We start from the raw sequence: 25,964 nt of genomic DNA on the forward strand, positions 1-25,964 counted from the left end.
TTTCTTGTGAGTTTGAGGCCAGCCTGGTCTATATGGCAAGTTCTAAGCCAGCCAGAGTTAACAGTGCTAAGTAAGACTTTGTCTCAAAACTAAACAAAAAAAAGTCTTTTTGGTGGTGGGTTTTTTTGTTTGTTTTTTCCTGTGTTAGAAACTGAACCCAGGGCCTTTTGAATGATAGACAGTTGCTCTGCTGTGAACTATATACCAAACCAGATATTACAATTTTACAAGAAATATTCATTTTGTTATGATTTATGTTTATGTGTGTTTGTCTTCGTGTATGCTTATACACCATAGATATGCCTGGAACATTTGGAGGCCAGAAGAGGGGGTCACATCCCCTAGAACTGGAATTATAGACAGCTGTGTGCTATCTGTGGGTGTTGGGAACAGAACCCAGATCCTCTTTAAGAACAGCAAGCACTCGTTAAATACTAAGACATCTCTCCACACCCTTTTTCCATTTTTAAACACATTTTTAATTGTCTAAAATACATTATTTTTTTCACAGTAATATGGATATTAGTTTTTTGTTGTTGGGGTTTTTGTGAGTTTTTTTTGTTTTTGTTTTTGTATGGTTGTTTTGTTGTTGTTGTTATTTTTCCCTTTATTTTGTGGCTGGATTAGGGACTGAACCTATAGCCTCAAACATCCTAGAACCTACATATAGTGGTTCACCACCATATAAACCTCCAGTTCCAGGGGATCCTGCAACCTCTTCTGGCCACCAAGGGCACCAAGCACACAAGTGGTACACAGACAGAACACTCATACACTTAAAATAAAATTTAAAAAAATAAACTGGGGGTTGGGGATTTAGCTCAGTGGTAAAGCACTTGCCTAGCAAACGCAAGGCCCTGAGTTCGATCCTCAGCTCCATAAATAAATAAACAAATAAATAAACAAACAAACTGACCACAAATTGCAATATTGTTATAAAATTGAAGATTAGGACACACACACACACACACACACACACACACACACTTGTTTATGTGTGTGAGGGCAGGCACAGGCAAGTGTCTCTCTGTCTTTGCCTTCCACAGCATTCGAAGCAGCGCTTCTTCCTTGTCCCCCACGTGCCTGGGTTAGGTGACTGTGAGGTTCCAGGAACTCTGCTGTCCCTACTTCTCATCCCATTGTCGGGGCGCTGAGGTGACGGGTGGATGTTAACTGCATCCAGCTTTATACAGATTCTGGGGATCTGAAGTCGGATTCTCAAGCTTGAACAGCCAGTGCTCTGTATCTGCGCATCCCCCCTCCTCCGTTTTTTTCCCTCTCATTTTAAAATAGGGTCTCGCTGTGTAGCCCAGGCCAACCTGAACTCCGAGTTTCCTGCCTCGGCCTCACGTGTGCTTTGATTACACATCAGTGCAACAGTGGCCAGCAGGACATACACTTTGGGGTTTATCTGCAACTAATAATTGATCCTAGGGCCTCGAGCACTCTGTCTTTTCTCTTTTGGAACTTTGCCACTTGCAAAATTCCCACTCTATGAAAAATAGGCATATAAGGAAATTCATATGAGGGCTTGAGAGATAGCCTGGTGGTCAAAAGCACTTGCTGCCCTTGTGAACAACCCAAGTTTCATTCCCAGAACCCAGGTTAGGTGACTGACACTGCCTGAACGCCAGCTCCAAGGGATCCAGTGCCCCTTCTGCAAGTGCTTGTACACATGTGCACAAACATATAGACAGACACATGTACCTAAATAAATCTTTGTAAATATCTGGTATGCAAGAAATGTGAATATCATTATGGTTTAAAAGGAAAAAGCTCCTTTTTTGATAGCACATACCTTTAATTCCAAAACTTGGGAATAGAGTCCTTGTTCGGTGATGTGACGCCAAGTGATTTCTTTTTGAATGTCCACTGTTTTCTAATTGAATTGAATTACTGCATATGAAACTTGCCACCCAAAGCTACGCAGAGAAACCCCATCCAGTAAAAACAAAAAAACACTGACTTCTGAGCTGGAGGAGAGCTCAGTGCTAGAATATATACTTAGCATACTTAAGGCCCTAAATGCAATCCCTGATGCTATAGGTAAAGAGCTATTTTCTTTCTAAATTAACTTAAAGGTGAGCATCTACAATTAAAGTTGTGTGCGTTCTATAAAAAGAATTAAACATTCCTCTTTCACGATGCTTCAAGGTAAGACAGTTTTGTCTCAATTGCTACGTAACGTTCTCTTTTTGTGTTTCAGTGCCAAACCTAAGTCCGAAGTGCACGTGTCTATAGCCACTCCAGTCACAATGTCGTCCTTGGAGACCATATCCAATCAGAATGCCGAGCAGCCTACCATTGCAGTCCCACCAACTGCCCAGCAGCCTCCACCAGCCATTCCAAGCATGATTGCAGCAGCCAGTCCTCCATCCCAGGCAGCCATTGCTCTTTCAACCATTCCTGGAGCAGTCCCAGTCACTCCACCCGTCACTACCGTTGCTACCGCACCAACACCATCAGCCCCTGTCGGGGGCAGTCTCGCCACCGTTCTGGGACCTCCTGTTCCCGAGATCAAAGTAAAAGAAGAAGTAGAACCAATGGACATCACGAGGCCTGTTTCCAGTAAGTTCATCCACAGGTCACTATTAGTCTGTCTCCCAGTTCTCACCTGTAACTATCAGCCAGGAAACCCATCTCAGGCCAGGGCCACTTGGGAACATCCCAGTGTGTGCTGCCAGTCTGTCTGCCTTCATTCCTAAGAAATGAAAAACTGTTGAGAAACTACTTTTCTATGACTTGTTTTTACATTTGGGGGGGTGGGGCACACACGTCCCACGGCACTCTTGGAACGTTAGAACAACAGTCAGTTCTCTCCACCATGTGGACCCAGCGATCAAACTCAGGTCATCAGGCTTGACTTTACCTATTGACTCATCACAGACCCCTTGGAAGATAGGGCATTTTGCTGGGGGTTTTTTGTTTGGTTTTTTTTGTTTGTTTGTTTTGTTTTGTTTTTTGTAAAAAATTTTTTGGTTTTCCGAGATAGGGTTTCCCTGTGTAACAGTCCTGGCTGTCCTGGATCTCTCTCTGTAGATCAGGCTGGCCTTGAACTCACAGAGGTCCTTCTACTTATGCCTCCTGAGTGCTGGGATTGAAGGTGCACACCACCACTGCCTGGCTGCTCTTTTGCAATTTTATTCCTGAGCTATAATCATAAAAGAAAACTCCCCGTGCATATCTTTTAATATAACTTCCTGTGCTGATTCAGAAAATATTATTTTAAATGATTTTAAAGTGATCCTAGATGAGTACTGTTAATTTATAATATACTCCGTATCAGGTTTGGTTGTTTTATTATGTTTGTTTAGTTTGGTTTTCCGAGACAGAGTTTCTCTGTGTAGTTTTGGTGCCTGTCCTGGAGCTCGCTCTGTAGACCAGGCTGGCCTTGAACTCATAGAGATCCGACTGGCTCTGTCTCCCAAGTGCTGGGATTAAAGGCGTGTCCTGCCACCGCCACCAATTTGTAGTTTTAAAAATACTCTCTTCATAAAAAACATGATTAGTAAAATCTTAAAATTGTTACGCCTTTTCCTCTTCCTCTCAACTCAGTTTCCAGTCTGTGAGAGTCTGTCCGGTCACTTTTTCATTTCCTCCATGTTTATTTTGTGTGGATGGATGTTTTGCATGCATGTATGTTTGCACACCATGTGCTTACCTGGTGCCCTCAGAGGCCAAGAGAGGGCATCAGATCCTCTGGAAATGTTGTGAGTTGCCATGTGGGTATTGGGAATTGAATCCCAGGTCCTCTGAAGTGCTTAACCTCTGAGTCAATTCCCAGCCCTAAAACTTCAGTCTTTAAAGGGTGGTGGTGGTGGTGGTTGTTTTTTAGGTGTGTGTGTGTGTGTGTGTGTGTTTTAAATAATTTAGTATGGGATCGTGTGTTTTCTGACTAAAAGTAACTTAATCACTGTGTGATGTTTATTAAATAGAAAATCTGGTGTGGAAGTCACTTTGTGCTCACTCTGTTACTGCCTGTGTGTGAAAAAAAGGCCTCTGTTTGCCATGCCATATTGAGTAAAGCCTATGGTTGTGCCGTCTGTAATAGCTTTTCAAACTTGCTGTTTATCCAGGTAACTTAACACCTAGAATCTCAGGACTTGCAGGCTAAAGCAGGAGGATGGTCATGAGTTCAGGGCTAGCCTAGAGTAACAGTGTTCCAGGATACCCTGAGCTACTCATCTCAAAAAATAAAAACACCTGCTATTTCTTGACTTTAGCTTCTTTTATCATTATTCCGTGGATGTACTTGGACAGGTGGCTTCAGTGGGTTCATCCATAATAGTAGGGAGGTGTGGCGCAGCTTATGCCCTGGCAGCAGGAAACAAAATGCTGCCCTAATGAGTGTGTTCCTTCCCCTCTTCCCCCTTTCCTGTCCTGGCCCGCCAGCTGGTGTGGGATAGTGCCATTTATATCTAGGCAGATCTTAACCTCTTAGTCACCCCTCTCTTCCTGGCTTCTAGGAGGTGAGCAAGTCTATATCACCATACTTCTGGGCTCTAGCCTAGAAGCAGTAGAGTCAGCTATAAGCTAAATTATGAGTCAGCATAAGATTTGTGGGGTGAAAGCATGGCTTAAAGGTGGAGCATTTTGCCTAGAGTGCACAAGGCCTAGGTTCTTAGCACACTGCCAGTAATAATAGTCACAACAACACTAAAGTACGCTTCCTTTTTTCCCCTGGGTGTTCTCTCGTCACAGTGAAAGTGTGACAGGGAAGCTTTGAAGGGGTTAAGAGGCTCACTGTAGAGCTGGTGAGGTGGCTCAGCTGGGACAGCTGCTTTCTGTCTGTCCTGATGACCTGAATTCACTTCCCCCAGACCCTCTGATCTCCACCTACACCCTGGCACTTGTGTATACACACAAATAAATAAATGTAAATTAAAACTGGAAAGAAAAAAAAAGAGCCTAATTCTGGAAGTGATCCTTGAATCACATGAAAGGGCTAAGTGCTGTTCCTGATGATTTCTGGCAAAAGGACACTCCAGACATAGAAAGCAGTAAGTGTAAAAGCCTGTGACAGAAGTGTGCCAGATATATGCTTGAATTTAGGAAAGAGACATGAGTTGCAGCCAAGTATACAGTGAGTGATGGATCTTGAACTCTGTAGCCCATACTGGCTCTGCAGCCTGACCCTCCCTCCTTCAGTTCTCAGATGCTGTAATTACACATCTATATCACCATATCCAGCTTAGCTGCCCTGGCTAACTGGATGACTTGGAACTTGGAATTTAGTGTTCAAATGATAGCTATACTGCTGACTGGCCCTGTGGTTGGCAGAGCCTCTGTCTTAGATTAAAACTCTCTTGGGAACTCCTTACACAATTGGTTATTGATTGACTCCTTGGTCCTGGGATTAGTTTTGCTAAGAGGAGAATTGGAAGCTTGGGTGAAAGGTATGGCCAGTTGAACTTGCATACCAGTCAGGTGGCAGGCTTATGTACAAGGTTCCCCTGTTCACAACATTCTTAGTGCAGAGTAATCACTACCTCCCTCTTTTCTGCTTGATACATTAAGGATGTGGGTGCAGACTATCAGGATCCTCCACTGGGCAAGAGGATCCATCACGGGAGTAGTTTCATCTTCCCTAGAGATAAGAAGCGCTTCCTGGCCAGGAACCGCATAAGCACACTCTTGCAGGTCCTGTTTCTCCACGCCTCTTCACTCTGTAGGGCTTTAATACAGCTTGTTCTGCTGGAAGCAGTGTCCCATCCAAGGCAGTGGTACACTTGATTCTAGGGATGCCCTGCCATGCAAGTATATTGTAAATTTAACCCTTTTACTCAAGCATTGAATTACCATTTTTTAATGTACCTGATTTTGAATATTATATTAAACAAACAAGTTTACTTTTAAACTTGTTTTGAGTTGCCTGCTTTAGGCTAAACTTTGAATATATATATATATATAAAAGATGCCTTGATCACCTTTTTTTTTTTTTTTAACAATTTACAATAAACTAGTAAATCTCACAAGATTAGGATTTTATAAACTAGGATAATTTATTCCTGTGAAGATTTTGAGCCTTAAAAATTACAGTTACTGAATTGAAACTATTAGTACCAAAGTAAACTTATTTTTTAAATGATTTATTTATTTTATTTTATGTGCATTGGTGTTTTGCCTGCATGTCTCTCTGTGTAAGAGTATTGGATTCCCTGGAGCTGGAGTTAGAGACAATTGTGAGCTGCCATGTGGGTGCTGGGAATGAAACCCAGGTCCTCTGGAAGAACTGCCAGTGGCCATCTCTCCAGCCCCCAAACTAAATTTTAAAATATAAATACAATCCATTGAAAATTTGGGAACCTCTCTCTCCTGAGCCTTATATAGTTAGTGTACATAGACAAAATCGAAATCAGTTTGACAGATTGTTTTTTGTTTTTAATGACAGGGTTTCTCTGTGTAGTCTTGGCTGTCCTGGAACTCACTCTGTAGACCAGGCTGGCCTTGAACTCATATAGATCTGCCTACCTCTGCCTTCCAAATGCTGAGATTAAAGGCGTGCACCACCACTACCTGACTGACAGATTTTTTTTTTAATAACAAGTAGCTCATTTTATCACAAAGAACATAATTACAGAAGAGAAGAATAAACTTAGTTTTTTGTTTTTTTGGTTTTTTTGGTTGGAGCTGAGGACCGAACCCAGGCAAGCGCTCTACCACTGAGCTAAATCCCCAACCCCAAACTTAGTTTTTATAAGGAGACGCATAGACCAAAATAGTGTACAATTAATTCTTACCACAGTTCTGGTATGACTCAACATCTCCAAGTGGTTAAAACTTAACAAAGTTAGCAAAGATGTAAGTGACTAGATAAACATCTTTAAGTTACCTAATATGAGTAGGGACATTAACAAATTTTAACAATTGAGTATGTTGTCTTTAGTCTCACCCCCATAGTCCTGTATAGTCAGGCTTTCTGTGACTTGGCTGCAAGCGTTAATGCAAGCGTTTTGTTTTTATTTTTATTTGTATAATTCATCCTACCTAAATAAAATTTTAAAAAACCCTCCAGTATTACCACTGAGTTAGTTTGGTGCTGGCCATCTATGCTGTGCATAGGGCCTTGTCCCTAAGAATGGTTTGTATACCAGTGAGACTCATTGGAGAAAAGATTGTTCTTCGCCAGTGGCAGTAGCTTCTGGGTTAGGAAGGGGGGGTTGTGTCCATTTGGCCTCAGTGCTGGGACCCTATCTGGCCTCAACATGTGCATGCTGCCTCAGTGGCAATCTTTGTAGTGAGTTCATATGGGTGTCAGTCCTGTTGTGTCTAGAGGGCATTGATTCCTTGATGTCCTCCATCCCCATTGGCTCTTACACTCTTTCCACTTCCTCTTCCCCAGAGTTCCCTGAGCCCTGACTGGAGAGACTTGAGGGAGACTTCCCATTTAGGACTGTTTCAAGGTCTCTCACTCTCAGGCTACTGTGTAGCTGTGGGTCTCCATTTGTTCCATCTGCTTCAGGAGGAAGTATCTTTGATGGTTGAGCAAGACACTGATCTATGAATATTGCAAAATATCATTAGGAGGCGTTTTATTGCTATGTTACCTTACCAAGTATGATAGCTTTCCCATAGCTGCATAGATGAACACACACCCCTAGCCCCTTATCCCGGTTCTTAATTTTTCTAGCCTGTGTACACTAATTTCTACAGAAAATCTTGAGACCTCATACAGCTAATTGCATACAACTACCTGGGAGGTGTACCTGGATACCCAAGTTACGGGCCAATGAGCTTGATTAAGAGGTTTCAGACAGAGGGGCCCTTATATCCTTATCATGTATGAGCATCTCATTAGTTGTTTTGTTTTGTTTGTTCTTGTTTCTTTTTTCGAGACAGGGTTTATCTGTGTAGCTTTGGAGCCTGTCCTAGAACTCACTCTGTAGCCCAGGCTGGCCTCGAACTCACAGAGCTCCGTCTGGCTCTGCATCCCGAGTGCTGGGATTAAAGGTGTGTGTCACCACCACCCGGCTAGTTATTTTAATTCTAAATACCTTGATACCATAAGATAAACAATAGTAGCCACTACTGGAAAGAGTTTACTCACAGTTGTTCTCAACTGCACGGTGCCTTCTTCCTGGACTATTCGGTTGTTCTCCTTCTCACACAGTCCAGGGCCTGCCTGACCTAGGACGGGCTTTGCAGGAAACTGAGACCCTCGTGCTTAGGTCTGAAGTGTGGTTATTTATTTACTTTGTAAACAAAGGCAGAGTATTCAGGCTGGTGGGACAGAAGCGAAGGCACACCACAGGCACAGGGCACGTGATCCCAAGATCAGAGAGAATGACCCGCGTCAGTAGAGGAGGCGGCAGGCCTGGAATTCAGTAGGAAGAACCAGCACGGCTCCGGTCACCAGTCCCGCCCAAGCAGCGCGGTGAAAGACTCTCCAGCACACCCTTGGCCACTCTGAGGTGGGGACCTGAACTCACCGGTTCAGTTCAGTTGGTGAGGCTGGTGGGACACCTGGGGTCTCCGCTTGGGTAAAGGAGGGAAGGACTGATCCCCTCCTGTCTACACTGCAGCTCCTGTGGTGGCCAGACAAGAAGATTAGAACCTCCCTCCTAGGAGGACAAGAAGGAATCAGTCAGATTTGGTGTTGGGAAACACAGCAGCAGTCTTTCCAGGACTGTGACCCCACTGTGAGAGGGATGGGGCCCCAGAATGTCTCGGGAAGCACCTCACCTGCCACAATCCACCGATCTGGAGAGACCCAGAGCAAGCCTGAGCCCCTTGAGGGGTAGAAATTTCACTGGAACCTCCAAGTATTGGTCCTACTCGAGACAGAGTATGCCACTCAGTGAAGGTCAGATTAGGAGCTGTATTTGCTTGGAGTAGATAGAGAGCAGGCTAATGCCAGGATGGACTCTCAACTCTAGGAAAGGCAGGGTAGGGTTTATAAAGCCAGAAACAACGATTATACCCCACCAGGATCAGACAAGGGTTTGAAACAGAAGTTTCAAAAGTGTCTATTCAGTTGATTAAAAGTGTTTCTTGTTGTAAAACTGGACCTCCGGAAGCTACAGGTTCAGGAACAAGTGTGCTGCTCGGAGAGGTGTGCTTATTATTATTAGCAGGGCCTTGGGGACAGTTGGGTGGAACATGAGATGGAGTTATCTAAAACTAGACAAAATGGAGTGATGTCAAGAAGGAAGGTTGGGGGTTTGTGGGGCTAAAAATTAGCTTCAGGGCCAGGCATGTATGTGATAGGCAAGCGCACTCCAGTCTGCCATTCCTTCATCCTAAGTTGTGTGTTTTTGATGAAGTGATATTTGAGGTTACTTGGACTCATTTCTTTGTGCTTATAACGGGGCAGTAAATTACGGCAGGAAGATGTAGTAGAGGAAATGGTTGAATTCCTTGGCCATGAAGCAGAGAGGCAGGGCAGGGTTGGGAGACAAAATACATTCTTTAGTAGAATGGCTACCAATTTTGGGCTATGGTTATGGGAGCCTCAAAATGCCTGGATGCCTGGGGGTGAATCGAACTTTCATTCTAGAAGCAAAGCCTTTTCAGTGTGTTTATATTTTGGAGCCTGCTGTGGGTGGGGCTGGGTGATTCCTGAGATGCTGACACAACATTTTCTGTAGGCCTTAGGCAGTTTTTTTTGCCTTCAGATTTGTAACAATAAAACTTATTTTTTTTATGAAACAGTATTGGAGTTTATTAAAAGATTTCAACATAGTCTTAAATATCAGATTAATAGAGGAAAAAAATGTTGTATGCACCATGATTCGGGTGTGGGATTCTGAAGAGAGTGTTATGCTTGAGTGACTTTACCATAACTTTATATGTATGACTTTGGAGCCAAAGTTATGTCAGTAGGCTGCTAAGGAACCTGAGTGATCATAGGGTAGTTAGTTCCTGGTGTGCCTTAAATGGGATACAGCTAATAGGTAAAAACCCTTGATCTGGAAAGTTAAACTAGGTTTGGTTTGGTTTCATTTGGTTTTTGTTTTTTAAAGAGAAGATCTTACATGTAGCTCTGGCTGTCCTGGAACTCACTGTGTAAATGAGGCTACTTTTGAACTCTGGCGTGACACCACTCTCTGCAAAAGGCCATTCTCTATAACTTCTTTGCTGATGAACAAGGAGGGACAGAGACCAAACCTATCCAGAGGACACTATCAACCTGTCTGATCTAAGAGATAGATGAGAAGGTCTTCAGCTTGGAGAATGGAGGGTCTTTCAGTACTAATGTGAACATCTAACCACATCAACAGTATGGCAGATTGCTGTGGCTGATCCTAACATTAACCTGGGATAAGATAGAACAAAGCTCTTTAATCATGAGTCTTGAGAACAATGATGTTAATAATTATCCAAATCACTAAAGCTTAAGACTGTGGAGACACCCTTAATCCCAGCACTCAGGAGGCAAAGGCCTCTGAATTTGAGCTAGCCTGGTCTATATAGTAACTTAACTAGCCAGCCAGTGCTACATGGTGTAAGACCTTGTTTGCTTTTTGGTTGCCTTTTGTTTTTGTTTTGTTTTGTTTTTTATTTGGTTTGGTTTGTTTTTTTTGAGATAGGGTTTGTGTAGCCTTGGCTGTCCTAGAACCAGATTTATAGACCAGACTGGCCTCCAACTCAGGGATCTGCCTGCCTCTGCCTCCCAAGTGCTGAGATTAAAGGCAGGTACCATCACTGCCCAGCTTAAGACCCTGGTGTTTGTTTTTTAATTTTATATATAAACATATATATGCATGTGTAGTTATATATAGTTGTCTTGTATATATACAGTTTTATTTGTATATATTATATATATATGATATATGAAGAGAGAGAGAATGAATGAATGGATTGGGGGAAAACACCAAAGAACAGTTTTAAGAAGGAATCCAGTGGTGAAGTAAATTAAAAGGAAAACAATGTAAAGTTGTATTTCATTGACTATGTACCCTAGCAGCATTGCCTAAGGAAACCAGTGAAGCAAGCCAAAATATAGTAAGATTACAAGTGCTGTTAGATGTATAGATAGAAGAAATTCTTCAGAGAGAAAGAAAGATCTAGTCTGGTGGCTCACTGTCTGTAGTGCCAGCTAATCTTTAAAAAAAGAAAAATACGGGGTTGGGGATTTAGCTCAGTGGTAGAGCGCTTGCCTAGCAAGCACAAGGCCCTGGGTCCGATCCTCAGCTCCACATAGAGAGAGAGAGAGAGAGAGAGAGAGAGAGAGAGAGAGAGAGAGAGAGAGAGAGAGACACACACAGAGAGACACATGCTGGGCGGTGGTGGTGCACGCCTGTAATCCCAGCACTGGGGAGGCAGAGGCAGGTGGATCTCTGAGTTCGAGGCCAGCCTGGTCTGTGAAACGAGTTCCAGGACAGCCAGGGCTACACAGAGAAGCCTTGTCTTGAAAAGCCAAAAAAAAGAAAGAAATGAAAAATGAAATTTGTCTTTTAATAGTTTGCAGGTATAAATGACTTTGTTCTGACGATCTACTTGAGGCTGTAGAAAAGCTAAGGGTTTTTATTCTAGGAAATCACTTCTTAAGGTCTTTTGGTCTGGGCAGAGAGGGCCTCTCCATCCAACAGTGCATCAGAAATGACTGAAGCAGTCAGCCTTTGTTAGAAGAATAAGAGAAAATATATGGTCATAGGGAAACAAAAAGTTGGGATCTTAAACTGGGCAGTGGTGGTGCAGGCCTTTAATCAATCCCAGCACTCAGGAGACAGAAGCAGGCGGTTCTAATGTAACTTGGTCAAAGCTTATATAACTTGGTCAAAACAAGGACTGTTATGGTTGTGATGCCGGCAATGGAGCCCCCAAGTGAGTATATTTTCTTCACAGGATTGTGGGGCCATGTCTGCAGTAATCTGTGTGGTATAATAACCAGTCTTGAAGCCGGGCGGTGGTGGCGCACGCCTTTAATCCCAGCACTCGGGAGGCAGAGCCAGGCGGTTCTCTGTGAGTTCGAGGCCGGCCTGGGCTACCAAGTGAGTGAGTTCCAGGAAAGGCACAAAGCTACACAGAGAAACCCTGTCTCGAAAAAACAATTAAAAAAAAAAAAAAAGAAATGAGTAACAGGTTGGCTACAAGAAACATGTTCATGGCTGACAGAATAAAATTGAAAATTCAGGTGAATATGTGTGGTTGGTAAGCCATAGCTGTATGATCCACACTAGTTGAGACTAATGTTAACTTTCTTACTCCATTTTATCTGCATACAGTGTCTGGTGGGGTGTAGGAAGCAGTTCACAGCTCCTGCCTCAAGAGTATTTTACATACCGTCAGGCCCATAAGAAACCTCGGTACTTGTTAGCCAGCCAGCTCTCTTCATAATTGTTATTCTGGAAACTGAGTGAAGCATTCCAGTGTTTGGTGCTGATTGACATGTGTGCTCCACCCCTGACAGCAGTCCCTCCTCTGGCGACCAACACTGTGTCTCCATCTCTTGCTCTGCTGGCAAGCAACCTGTCCATGCCAACAAGTGACCTACCACCTGGTGCCTCCCCAAGGAAAAAGCCTCGGAAGCAGCAGCATGTGATCTCAACAGAAGAAGGGGATATGATGGAGACAAACAGCACTGATGATGAGAAGTCCACTGCCAAAAGTCTTCTGGTGAAGGCTGAGAAACGAAAGTCTCCTCCCAAAGAGTATATTGGTAAGACCACTTGGGCTGATTGCCTCCTGCCTCCTGCTTACCAGAGCATCAGTCTCACTTGCATCCTTACCTCCTGGAATTGAACTTGGAGGATGATTAAAATCATTTATGGGGGTGGGGATTTAGCTCAGTGGTAGAGCACTTGCCTAGCAAGCACAAGGCCTTGGGTTTGGTCCTCAGCTCCACAAAAAAACACAAAACAAAAAAAAGAAAAAAAATCATTTATGTAATATGCCATTTAATGTCCTCTTGTTTCTCATCTGACTAGATGAAGAAGGTGTGAGATATGTCCCAGTGCGACCAAGACCTCCCATCACTTTGCTTCGTCACTATCGGAACCCCTGGAAAGCTGCTTACCACCACTTTCAGAGGTACAGTGACGTCCGGGTCAAAGGTTAGTTTCCTCAGAAACGTCTAGTATTAATCATGAAATGGCATAACATATAAGCTATATTGTAGTCACAATAAAATTTGGTTCTGATTTCCAACCAAAATATGCAATACCCAGTTGAGTATAACAGTGGAAATTACTCTTTGCTCCCAGAAAGCTGTGGGATCCCAGTGAAATAAATAAGGAGAAGCCTTAGTTATAATAAATTGTGTGTGATAACACATCCCCAAGTACTGATACATTAACCTCCTTGGTTCCACAAGTACTCATAGGAGAGCCTGTAATTGTATCGCAGTTTAACATAGTCAGAAGTGCATTAATAGTTTCTAGGATTCTAAAATGATTACATACACTATAGGTAGTATTTTCCAAAAGATCTTCATTCCACACGTATGTGAAACACTTCATGACCTAGGGAGAGACTGGAGAGATGACTCAGTGGTTAGAGCACTGGTTGCTTTTGTAGAAGACCCCAGTTCAGTTCTTAGCACCTGCACAGTGGCTCACAACTAGTTAGATGACTCCAGTTCCAGGGAATCAACCAGGAACAAATGTGGTCAATAAAGAAAATAAAAATTAGCCTGGCGGTGGTGGTGCACACCTTTAATCCCAGCACTCGGGAGGCAGAGCCAGGAGGATCTCTGTGAGTTCAAGGCCAGCCTGGTTTACCAAGTAAGTTCCAGGAAAGGTGCAAAGCTACACAGAGAAACCCTGTCTTTAAAAAAAAAAACTGCTCCATGGTAAACCCTTGGTATTTTGTTTTGTTGTTGAACTTTAATATGATTGGGGGGGAGGGGTGTTGTTTTTGATTTGATTTCTCGAGACAGGGTTTCTCTTGTGTAGCTCTGGCTGCCCTGGAACTTGCTTTGTAGACCAGGCTGCCCTCGAACTCTCAGAGATCTGCCTGCCTCTGCCTCCCTTAATATGATTTTTTTAATGACTTAATTATTTTATGTGCATTGCTTGTGGTTTGTTTTTCGTGTGTGTGTGTGTGTGTGTGTGTGTGTGTGTGTGTGTGTGTGTGTGTGTGTGTGTGTCTGATCCCCTGGAACTGAGTTCAGGCAGTTGTGAGCTGCCATGTGGGAATTGGACCTTTGTCTTCTGGGAGAGCAGCCAGTCCTTCCAGCCACTGAACCATCACTCCAGTATGAAATTTTAATAAGCCCACATTTAATGAAAATGGTTGATAACTTTGAAATATTGCTACTGGATGGTCCTTTAAATTTCATTTCATCTCTAATATAATATGGAAAATTGTGCATTACCAAAAATTGGCCGCATTGTTCTTTGTTTTCATAAACTCAACTTGGAAACTTTTATAATAGTTTTCTTGGCCTCACAGTGAGTTTTATTTGAGTAAGTTACTAACTTATGTCAAAGATCAGGGGTGTCTCAAAAAAAAAAAAAAGCCAAGTCTAGTGTTGAATTAAGTTTGTGGTTTTGTATCAGGTCATATTCATAGCTAATGTAGCCCACATGCCATCCATCATCTGGATACATTTGTAAGGTTCCACAACCTCCCAGAGCAGTGCCACACTAGCTGGGGATCAAGGACTGGTTGGGTGCTTGTGCAACATGCACTGGACCCTGGAATGTAGCATGCATTCAGTCTCCAACACTGCAGAAAGCCTAGTGTGCTACGTGACTCACTCATGCCTGTAATCCCAGTACAGAAAGAGGCTGAGACAAATGGATTTGTGTGGTGGAGGCTAGCCTGGGATACACGAGACCCTGTCTCAAAAACAAACAAATGTGAGTCTATAGGGAATAGTTCACATTGAAACCATAAGAAAAATGTATAAATAGTTGATAAACTATGGTATTTAGGGACTAATGACAAGAAAAAACAAATCTGTACATGCTTAATACAGTCACGGGGTTTTTCTTTTTTAAATGTTGATATGCGAATGTGGAGCCCACATTCAGAGGGCCAGTTGTACTGTGAAATCATCAGAGAAGCATGTTGATCCTCAGTGGAAAAGGGCATCTGCTCACACCTCAAGAATTGGGTGGTGTAAATGTTTAGAGATGAGCCTGGGAACAGTTTAACCCTTACTAAGTAGAGACTTAACTGCTGGTTGAGCCTTGCTTTTTAAAAGCTGCCCCATGGAAAGTACCTTGGCAGATGACTCAAGCTCCCAAGCGTCTGTGTTTGGGTATAAACATGCAGTCACCACATCTCTTTCCTGCTACTTTTTGAACTCCTTGGCCAGAGCTTGGAGACCCAATTCCCATGTAAACAGATGAATACGGAGTACCAGAGCTGTGCACCCAGAGGGAAGGGGAGTGGGTGGGGGTTGGGAAGAACACAGGAAATAAGCACATGACATGGATGGAAGTCTAAGGACTGAAGATACAACTCATCTGGTGGAGTACTGCCTGGCCTACACAAGGCCTAGTGTCTGGTTGCCAGCACTCTGCAAACACAGCACTAAATGGGAAGCTTTGTGTTGGTTTTTTGTTTGTTTAGACAAGATCTCTGGATGGCCTAGAATTCAGTATGTAATCCAAGCTGACCTTGAACTCACAGAGACCCACCTGCTTTTGTTGTGATTGAAGTTGTATACTACCACACCTGGCTTTAAAAAAAAAAAAAAAATTAAAGAATAGACAAAATAACCTAGATTCTATCTCATAATTTGACTTTAAAAATAAAAGAAAATAAATTCAAATGAAGTACAAAGGAAAAATAGTAAAGATAAGAGCAGAAGACAGTAAAGTTGAAAACTAAAGAAAAATTCCTGAAACAAGGCTTTGCAGACCCTGTCCCCTGTGTCCGCTTGCTGTTCTTCTTGTTCCTTGACATGGCCAAAGCTTGGGGCCAAAGACAGTGGAACACTCTGAGCACTAGAGAAGTTTTGCAGGATTGATGTACCCGGGGAGGATCAGAGGATGAGGACTTAATCCTGAGAACACAGGGCCTGGCACATTGTCCATGGCAAATACTGCACTGTGCCCAGATGGTTCCGAGTTTTTCATCAGCACACCAAAACGGGATGGCTAGGTGGCAAAACCCGTCTTTGGGAAAAATCAAAGAAGGCATGAACATTATGGAAGCCCTGGAGCAGTTGGGTCCAAGAGCAGTGAAACCATCAAGATCACATTGCCATCTGGTCAGTTCTAATGCTTTCAACTTGAGTGTACCATACCCACCAGGCCATTCCTCCTGTGGCTCCGGATAACACTCCATCCCATTTGCTCACAATACCTTGTAATCTCTGCTCTCAACTGCAGTTCTTTGGGTTCCAGAGTTTCTTCATTCCCTCCAAGTCTAGCTGGATTACAGAGTTAAGTCTATGGTTGTGAATAAAACCTAAAACCAATGACACGCACACACACACAAAATCGTTCTTTGGAGAAGTTCTTAGCAAAACTGGAAAGAATAAAGGGAAGACACAAAGCAAGAATGGAATGGTACAAATTGTGTAGCCATTGAAAGCGTAGAGACCTTCATGGTATGATCCAGAAAGGAGGAAGGTAGCTTGCCAGTGCAGACACCTGCTGAGAAATGCCTCAGCACCAAGTGTGGTAGGTGCAGATTAATGGTCAGTTGTATAGTATGTACAAGGCCCTGGCTAATAACAAAACCTTACTGTTTGAAACACTACCTTGCTGTATATCCCAGACTAGCCTTGAACTTGTGACTTTCTGCCTCAGCCTTTCTAGTATTGGGGTTATAGGTACATACCACTGCAGGTGGAAAGACAACGCATGGTGGCATATGCCTAATCCAGTGCTCAGGAAGCTGAGAAAGATTGTGAATTGGAAGCGAGCCTAGGCTTCTAGTAAGTTCTAGACCTGTAGCTCAGTTGGTAGAATACTTGCCTAGCCTGCAAGAATCCCTAGGTTCAGTTCCTAGTACTACATAAAAGCAGACAGTAGCACACATCTGCAATCCCAGGACTCAGGAAATAGAGGCAAGATGATCAAAAGTTCACGATCAGCCTTAACTACACAGCATTTCAAGGCCTGCTGAGGGACACTGGTGTTTTAATATTTGGCAGTTAAATATTTGTTTTCATTACTTGTAGAACAAAGTAGGTTCACCTGATAGAAATACAGAAAAGAAGCTGGTATAGTGGTGCTGAAGCATGAACCTAATTAGTCTTATCAATAAAAAACAGGAGTCAAATATCTAGGTAATAACCTGAAAGATCAGAGGAGCCACCACCAGTGACTTCTTACCTTTCTGAATCCTCAGACCAAAAGGACCAAGATCCTGTCTCCACCTCCCAGATGCTGCAATTAAAGGCATGAGCCTCCCAAGTGCTGAGGTTAAAGGTGTGAGCCACCACCGCCCAACTTCTATGGTTAACTAGTGGCTAGCTCTGCCCTGTGATCTCCAAACAACCTTTATTTGTCAGAACACAAACAAAATAATGTACAACAGGTGCCTCCTTTAGTTCCAGGCCAGACAGAGCCACATAGGGAAATCCTATCTCAGAAAAAAATCACTATTGGTGAAATTATTAAGGCCACTCCACATAGTTAAAAGGGAGGTTTATTTTGTGGGGTAACTTACAAATGAAGGGATAGGTTGTAGGGTCTGGCAAATGTATGGCTCAGTCCGGAGGTGTTCTCTGGAGAACTCTGCTTGGTCTTCCTCCAGCGTCCAGGGTCCCAGAACCAAGAGAGAGCTCTCCTCTCCATCCTGGGTCTTCAGCTTCCTCCCTCAGCCCCGCATTGTGGGGGTGACCATTAGTGAAGCCTCATGGGGGTTCCAGGCCAAGGCTGGGATGGCTACCCACTACATCTCTCCCTTTTGTCTAAATAAGAAGGTTCTAACCTAATACAAAACTATATACAAAGAAATGGTTATCAAATATTGTCCAGGAGTAATGAGGGATAATGACCTAGATAAGTTGGAATTACAATAAGTGCAAACAATATCAAGCAAAAAACACATAGTAAAATCCAGGGAAGTCTAGGGCATGGGTAGGTGGCGTGTTACAAAGATCATTCCAAAAGGTGTCCTATCCTAAAGAACCTGAGTCTAATACTTCATATAGTCTATCTAAGATAATATATACTAAGTTGTAACTATAACTGCTAATCTTCAACCTCATCAACGACCTGAGAAGGAATATAATATTACCTGAGGAATGGGAGAAGGACGCAAGCAACTTTCCGGAGTCTTGCAAGAGCAGATAAGAGACAGTTGGCAGCCTGGACAGTCACCTAATGTTTCTCAGCATCATTGGTGCATTCAGATTGGCTACAGGCCTAGAGTATCTGACAGACCATTTTCAGAAGCAGGAATTCTGGAAGACCATCTTACCCTGTCTTGGCAAAGTATAGTGGTCTCTTTCCTTGTGTCCCGCTTGTCCAGAAAGGACAGCATTCGTACTGTCAGCAGTTGAGGTAAGGGCAGTTCTTTGCCCAGTAGGCCATTTTGTGCCAAGAAGACAAACTTCCAAATGGAAATGTCTTAGAAGCCCAACATTCTCTCGGGATCAAATTGGTGCTGCCAGGAGCAATTGTGTCTCACGTCAACAGAGTTCTAAGTTATTTAAATGCCATATTCTCTGGGTCCATGAAGTGTTTGAAGATTACCTGTCCATCTGACCTATGTATTTATAAATCTGGATAACCTAACTAACATAATTATAGAGATGACAAGCATAGGTGACAATAACTCTAAGTCTTATCTACCTAAACAACCTAAGGACTAAAGCTTCATGTAAACAAGGCAAACAGTCTGTAAGCAAATGTACAGTAAAAGGACAATGACTTTAAAATTGTGACAATACACAAAATATCTTTAACAGGGGTAGGAATGTATAGTGCAATATGCAACATAGTAATAATCCTAAATATATATCGGTATACATAATATCTTAAACAGAAGTAGAACATACATACAGTATGACAGAAATTTACATTTGTATCAATATACAAATATTTAAAATAAGAGTAAAAATATGTGTATATTATAACATAGTTCTGTATTTGTATCAATATATAAATTATCTTAAATAGGAATATAAAAAGTTTATATTTGTATCAACAAATCACAGAAAGTTTGTTCATATCATTGACCCCATTCCCCCTGATGTAAATGCAGAAGATTTATTTGTAAAGATGTTGGGGGAAAGAAATTTTGTTAAAATATTGACACTTAAGCTGCTTGAACACAATGGTTTTGCTTTTATAACAAAGGGAATAACACTTCATTTTATCTGTGTGTGGTTCCAGAAGAGAAGAAAGCTATGCTACAAGAAATAGCTAATCAGAAGGGAGTGTCCTGCCGTGCCCAAGGCTGGAAAGTCCACCTCTGTGCTGCCCAGTTACTGCAACTGGTAGGTGCAGTTCTGTTGTCTTGTGCCAAAGAGGTAACCCAGTAGGTAGCCAGCCTGATGTACCGTAGGCCCTGGGTTTGATCCCCAGAGCTGCCTGAAGTGGGGTGATAAAGGCACACAGGCCTGTGGTCCCACACTTAAAGCAAGTACATCTGTTGCATGGAGATTATGATTATTTATTTATTTGATGGAGGTGAGTCAGAGGACAGCCTTTAGAAGTAGTCTCTTCTACCATATGAGTCGTAGGGGATCAAACTGAGATCACGATGCTTGGGAGAAGTGTCTTTACTCACTTGAGCCATCTCTCCAAGCCTGAATTTTAGTTCTGATTACCTGGATCCAAAATACATGAAGGTGCTGTAGTGTAAGACCTGGAGTTAAAGTTGAACATTATGTCCTGTCAGGACATGTGAAAAGAGGGAAGCTAAGTGGTCTTCCCAGGAGCCTTTTCCACCAACCACTATGCTTCCTCGGGAAGGTTCTGTAGCCAAGCAACCCCTTCACCATGGGCCACACACGTTTGCCTCTCACCAAGTAAACAAGCTTCAGTGACCTCCCAGCTCCTGGTAGGATGCAGGCCTGTGCCATCTTGTTTTAGAGAACAGGCAGGGTCTTCTCTACAAAGCCTGCCTCCCACAGTGCCTGCACATTCATTCTGTTCTGAGAGGAGCCCGTGTTGGCCCCATGTGCGCTGTGCCCTCTTCTCTTGACTCATGAGTGGAACCATGAGTATAAACTGCAACCTCTGTCATCTGTCCAGTGCTAGAGCTTACATGAACCACCAGTCCTAGAAACCTAGGACAAAACCTCTTCCCATCCAAGTTAAGGCAAAGCAGCCAGAGTATCCTCGCAAAGTATTCCCATCTTTGGAGTAACAATGATCTCAAGACCATTTTCTACTGAGTATCAAAACACAGTAGTGTTAGGTGTGGTAGCATCTGTGTCGCTGAAGTAGAAGGGATATTGTGATAGAGGCCAGCCTGAGCTACCTAGAAAGGCCTTGTCTTTAAAAGGGGTAAGGAGAGAGCTTACCAGCATATACAGAGGCTTGAGTTTGATCCCTAGTACTATATAAACTGGATGTAATGGCACATGTCTGTAATTCAGTATGATCAAAGTTCAGGGGCATACTTGGCTACATGGTAGGTTTGAGGTCAGCCTGAAATACATGAAACTAAAAAAAAAAAAAACATTGTACTGTTGCTAGGGTTAAATTAAATTAATATAAAATATTTCTGTGAAAATTATAGTTATTTTTCAGGGGAATTATGGATGTGGTATAGTATTCCAAAGTTATCTTTGAAGAAGGACTCTGAAGTATGCCAAATTGTAACATAATACAAAGTATTTATTAGTTCATTCCTTCACTGTTTGTTAACGTTAGTACCTTGGTCTGTCCAAGCAAGGCGTTTATCATCCAAGCACTCTTAGAACAGTTCACAGAATGAACTTCCTTTCCTTTGCTTGAGACTGACACAGAAAGATGTCTCTGTAGTCACAGTGTGCTCCTCTTGTGTGTTGCAGACAAATCTAGAACATGATGTTTATGAAAGACTTACCAACCTACAGGAAGGGATTATCCCAAAGAAGAAAGCAGCAACTGATGATGATCTACATCGAATAAATGAGCTAATCCAGGTTTGCTGAGTCCTCACCCTTCTGGGGGTCCACCTGGCCACCAAAGCTGCTGCTGCTTCTTTCCCCTTCGTTTGTTTGTTTGTTTGGTTGGTTGGTTGGTTGGTTGGTTGTTTAGTTAGATTATATATATATATATATTTTTTTTTGTTTGTTTGTTAGATTATATTTTAATGGCAACATTTCTGTCTTCCTTTTTCTCTCTCCAAACCCTCCCGTACACCTTTCCCCACTACAAGAGTGTTTTTGTACAAACTTACTTGCTTCAATGAGCATTACTAGGAGGTGCTCAGCCGTTTTTTTTTATTTACTTTAATTTTTCTACTTTATATATATATATACACACACACATATACACATGCATATATATATATAATGCCACATGCATGCAGGTTTCTGCAAAGACCAGAAGAGGCGTTGGATCCCCTGGAATTGAAATTACAAACAGTTGTGAGCACCAGCATGACTGGGAACCAAATTCAGTTCCTCTTAACGAACAGCAGCACTGGTAGCTGCTAAGCAATCTCTCCCACCATGTTTCTCTTTTTTGGGGGGGATTGTTTTTTTTTTTGTTTGTTTTTGTTTTTGTTTTTTTTTTTTTAGACAGGGTTTCTCTGTATATAGTTTTGATGCCTGTCTTGGATCTCACTCTGTAGACCAGGCTGGCCTCACAAACTCATGTTATCTTCTTTTGTCTCCCTCCCACTGATCCCTTCTTCCTATTTAGTCTTCTTTCTACATTAATGTCTTTTTTTTTTTTCCAATGAGCCCTTGAGTTTAATTTAGTGTTGTTTAAAAGGCACATGGGTGGGTGTTTACAAAAGTATGTATATGCCCCATACCAGTGAGCCACACATAGGCTCCTACTTGGTGTCAGAAATGGATTCCCTCCTATGGAGCCACCACAAATCCAATCAGAAGCAGTTCTTTACCCCTAGAAAAGACTGGCCTCTATTGCACCAGTAAGTTCATTTTGCCTGGCCAGTTGGTAGTGTTGCACACAGGCTCCTCAAGATGAGCAAGACTTAAGGAATTAACTATTGAGAGCAGTTCCCAGCACAGGAAGGGCTAGCCAGCAAGAAGAAAATCCACTTCCAGTCTGGTTTCCCTTTATCCTTTTAATAAGTCTACAGCATCTTTAGCAACGAGGTCTTACAAAGTAGTTCTAGTGGGGGCCTTGGGCCTCCCTGGCCAAGAAAGGGGTGATCTAGTCAGTCTTGCTCTCTGTGGAATGCCTCTGCCTGAGTGAACAGATCTCTAAAAGCCGTCTCATCCCTGTGACATCTAGGTAACGGTGTGCCTTCTGTTCCAGGGAAACATGCAGAGATGTAAACTAGTGATGGACCAAATCAGTGAGGCCAGAGACTCTATGCTTAAGGTTTTGGATCACAAAGATCGGGTCCTGAAGCTCCTCAACAAGAACGGGACTGTCAAGAAAGTGTCAAAATTGAAGCGGAAGGAAAAGGTGTAGACCCAGAAGAATCAGGACTTGGAAACAATTTATGAAGAATGGTGATTGGGGGAGGGGAAGAGGGCTTCTTTCACAATGGAGCGTTGAAGTACAGGAGTTTTCCTCATTCCGCTGAGGAAGCAGAGCTGGTGGCACAGAAGGATCGGAGCTGGACTGACATGAGGAGTCTTCCTTCCTCCAGGTACATGCCTGTTACACCTCTGTCCTCAGCAACTCCTGGTACTCCGTGACAGATGGCCAGCTGCGTTTTCAGCCTCCCAGTCCATAGACTGTATTTATCTGGTGGGTTCCTACAGGGCCTGACCTGAGCCTGGACTGAAGGTATCCACTTGGACAATCTTATCTCTAGACTAAACAGAAAACCTCTTCTCGCTCCAGTCAGTTCTTCTCTTTGACCGTCCTGTGCCCAAATTGGCCTTCTACGGTGGTGCCACAACACCCGGAGAGCTGCTGCATCTCACACAGAAGGGTCCAGTGATCAGTTCTCATTTCTTTTCAAAAGAACCACTTCCAAGTGATGTTATTACATTGTCTGAGCTGCCTGTGTCAGAGCTGGATTCCTGTGGAGGTCGAGAGCAGGCAACACTGAACTGCTCTGGGATCCTGTTCTGGAGAACATTTTCGGTTATCTGTACTTCCCTCCTGGTGTGATGCTGTTAATCATATGTACCACGCATCCCCAAATGGTAATAAAGACTAGAAGAGGTTTTTGTAGATGAGCAGTTGGCCTCTTTCTAATGTGCATCTCCAAGGTGTTCATCTTGATGCACTCAGTGTTCAGTTCCTCATTGAGTTCTACTTATCCCAGCAATCTGATGATGTTTTCATTGGTCAAGTCATTGACTCTTGTCTTAAATTAAAATAAGCCTGATATAAAGCCATGCAGTAATGTTGCACACTTTTAATCCCAGCACTGGGGAGGCAGAGACAGGTGGATCTCTATTTGAGGCTAGCCTGGTCTACAGAATGAGTTCCTGGACAGCCAGCGCTACACAGAGAAAATCCTGTCTCAAAAAACAAAAATAATAATAATAAGCCTAATGTAACTTGGTCAAAACAAGAACTGTTATGGTTGTGATGCCGGCAATGGAGCCCCCAAGTGAGCATATTTTCTTCACAGGATTATGGGGGCATGTCTGCAGTAATCTGTGTGGTATAATAAATAACCAGTCTTGAAGCCGGGCGGTGGTGGTACACGCCTTTAATCCCAGCACTCTAGAGTCAGAGGCAGGTGGATCTCTGTGAGTTCAAGGCTAGTCTGGGCTACCAAATGAGTTCCAGGAAAGGTGCAGACCTACACAGAGAAACTCTGTCTCAAAAAACCAAAAAAGGAAGAAAAAAAAAAAGTAAATAACCAGTCTTGAGTTCTTCATTGTATGTGTGTATGTATTTAGGGAGGGTGGCATGCACAATTGTGTGTGTGTTCATGGACTTCCCGTGTATGTAGAGGTGTAAACCAGAAATCAGTGTCACATCAGGTATCATCTTGTTTCATTCTCCACTTTATTTTATTTTATTTTGGTTTTTCAAGACGGGATTTCTCTGTGTAGTTCTGACTGTCCTAGAACTTGCTCTATAGACCAGAATGGCCTCAACTCAGGGATCTGCCTGCCTTTGCCTCCGAGTGCTGGGATTAAAGGTATGTGCCACTATGCTTGGCCACATACATGTACTTGTTTGTGTATATATACATATATATGTATATGTATACATTCCTAAATATAAGCTGTCAAGTCCATACAATGTTACTTGTATGTTTGTTTTCATAGATGGTGTTTGGCACTGGACAGCCAGTTGGTGTGCTCTGGGAAGAACCCACCCCCACTCAGCTTTAATCAGTTGCCTGTGTTATTTGTGTAGGGTTGAGGCCTCCTGGGCTGTTGGCCATGCAGTCTGGCATGTTCTTTAGTGTCGTTCATGCTCCATTCACACCTATTGGTCCAAGTTGCATACTCTTAGAGACAAATAATCAGAAAGCAACTTAGTGCCCTTTGTGGTGGCTCTCACCTGTGATTCCAGCATTTGGGAAACAAAGGCAGAAGGGTTGGGATTTTTAAGTCACCCTCCACAACACAGGAAGTTTGGGGCCAGCACAGGCTACATGACATGGCATGCAGGCAAAACACTAAAAACAAAATTAATAAATCTAATGGTTCTACTAGGTGTGGCGGCCTCGTGTACAGCGGCCTACAGCTCTCTCAGGTCCTGCCCCCAGACATGCTTCCCAGCATGCCAGCTCTGAACAGCGAGGTATCCAAAGTGAAGACTGGTTCATTTTCGGAACTATCTCCTCTAGAGACTTCCGTGGTCCGTGCGGCTTCCTGAGCCATGCTGATGTCCATGATCTGAGCTGCTGCCATGGACAGTGTCGACGCCCACAATCTCTACTGTGACCAGAAGTCATGTCAATGTCTGAGGTCCATGCTACCACTGGGACCAGGTTGATGTATGTGACCTGAGCTGACAGGAAACTGTATTGAAGTCCATACACAACCCATGCTGCCACCTGAAACCATGAATGTAAGAGAGGATGCCCCCCCCCCAAGTTGGTACAGGATAGACCCAGGCAAATTCTCCACACAAAGGAGATTTATTAGTTGGGGGGGGGGGGCGGTTTTGCCTCTAGTTCAGACAGAGGCAGACAGCAAGCAGTGGCAGTGTTTTGCAGGAGTGTCTAAGAAGAAAAAGGGAGAGTGTCTGTTAGGGTGAGTTGCTAAATCCTGACTGGACATGTTAGCCAAATAATGAGTTTTGATTGTTGGACCTTAGGAATGAGTCAGTGGCCAAATAAAGGAGTGGAACTTGGGGGCTAGCTGTAAGAATGTAATCTAAGGGTTTTTAGCAAGAGAGGGCAAGTTGGAAAACGACCAGATCTGCTGTTGCCCTGTTTGCCATGCTGGGCCTGTTAGAAAGCCCTTCATTGTGGAAGTCTGTGGTCTGTACTGCAGCTGCCTGCCACAGGCAAGGAAGCTTCTTTTGCAGCAGTCTCAATGACTGCTGACTCATAACTGAGAATAAGAGACACTGAAGGCTTCTGTGACAACCTCCACCCCACCCCCACACACACCTAAGAAGAAACAGTCCAGACCGGAAGCTACCAAAGAAAGCCCTTAAAAATAGAACTGATGAAGGTGCTGAAGTGTAGCTCTTCATCACTGATGGCTTCTGGTGAGGACGGGAGGAGTCGGTTTTCAGGGCTAGTCCCTGGGAGTTTGACCATGCTGCAGTTAATACTTGGGCAACACAAATTGGACTTGGGGGCTTGGGAGGGGGTGCACGGGAGGCAGGTGCCAGGGTGGAAGGGTGGACCTGGAAGGAATGGGGAGTGAGTGTGATGGGTTGCACTGTACAAAATTCCCAAATAATAAAAATACTACGTTGGGGGGTGGAGTGTGGAGTGTTCTTGCAGAGTGCCCAGGCTCGATTCCTAGAGCCCACGTCGATTGGCTCACAGTGGCCTGCAATTCCCAGTCCAGGGGGATATAAATGCCTCTGACCTCCCAGGGCATTCTCATTATGCTAAGTGAAACAGGCACAAAGCAGCAAATATTGTGCAATTCTACTCAT

At 43.3% G+C, this 25,964-nt stretch overlaps 1 protein-coding gene across 5 annotated transcripts in view; it reads left to right on the top strand.

The window, feature by feature from the left end:
* The window catches only part of Sap130 (Sin3A associated protein 130), a 74,732-nt gene extending 51,616 nt beyond the window's left edge, over positions 1 to 23,116 (top strand). For 4 of the 5 annotated variants that reach the window (XM_036205120.1, XM_036205121.1, XM_036205118.1 and 1 more), the window contains exons 16-21: positions 2,207 to 2,568; positions 12,353 to 12,601; positions 12,870 to 12,995; positions 19,188 to 19,291; positions 20,816 to 20,929; positions 22,239 to 23,116. In XM_036205120.1, the coding sequence (XP_036061013.1) occupies positions 2,207 to 2,568; positions 12,353 to 12,601; positions 12,870 to 12,995; positions 19,188 to 19,291; positions 20,816 to 20,929; positions 22,239 to 22,397 (1,114 nt within the window). In that variant the 3' untranslated portion in view covers positions 22,398 to 23,116. The remainder of the gene's footprint in view (positions 1 to 2,206; positions 2,569 to 12,352; positions 12,602 to 12,869; positions 12,996 to 19,187; positions 19,292 to 20,815; positions 20,930 to 22,238) is intronic. The other variant, XM_036205119.1, reaches the window with a different exon arrangement.
* The last annotated feature ends 2,848 nt before the right edge of the window (positions 23,117 to 25,964 follow it).

This window comes from Onychomys torridus, chromosome 13 (genome assembly GCF_903995425.1).
Source record: "Onychomys torridus chromosome 13, mOncTor1.1, whole genome shotgun sequence".
Classification (NCBI taxonomy): Eukaryota; Metazoa; Chordata; class Mammalia; order Rodentia; family Cricetidae; genus Onychomys; species Onychomys torridus.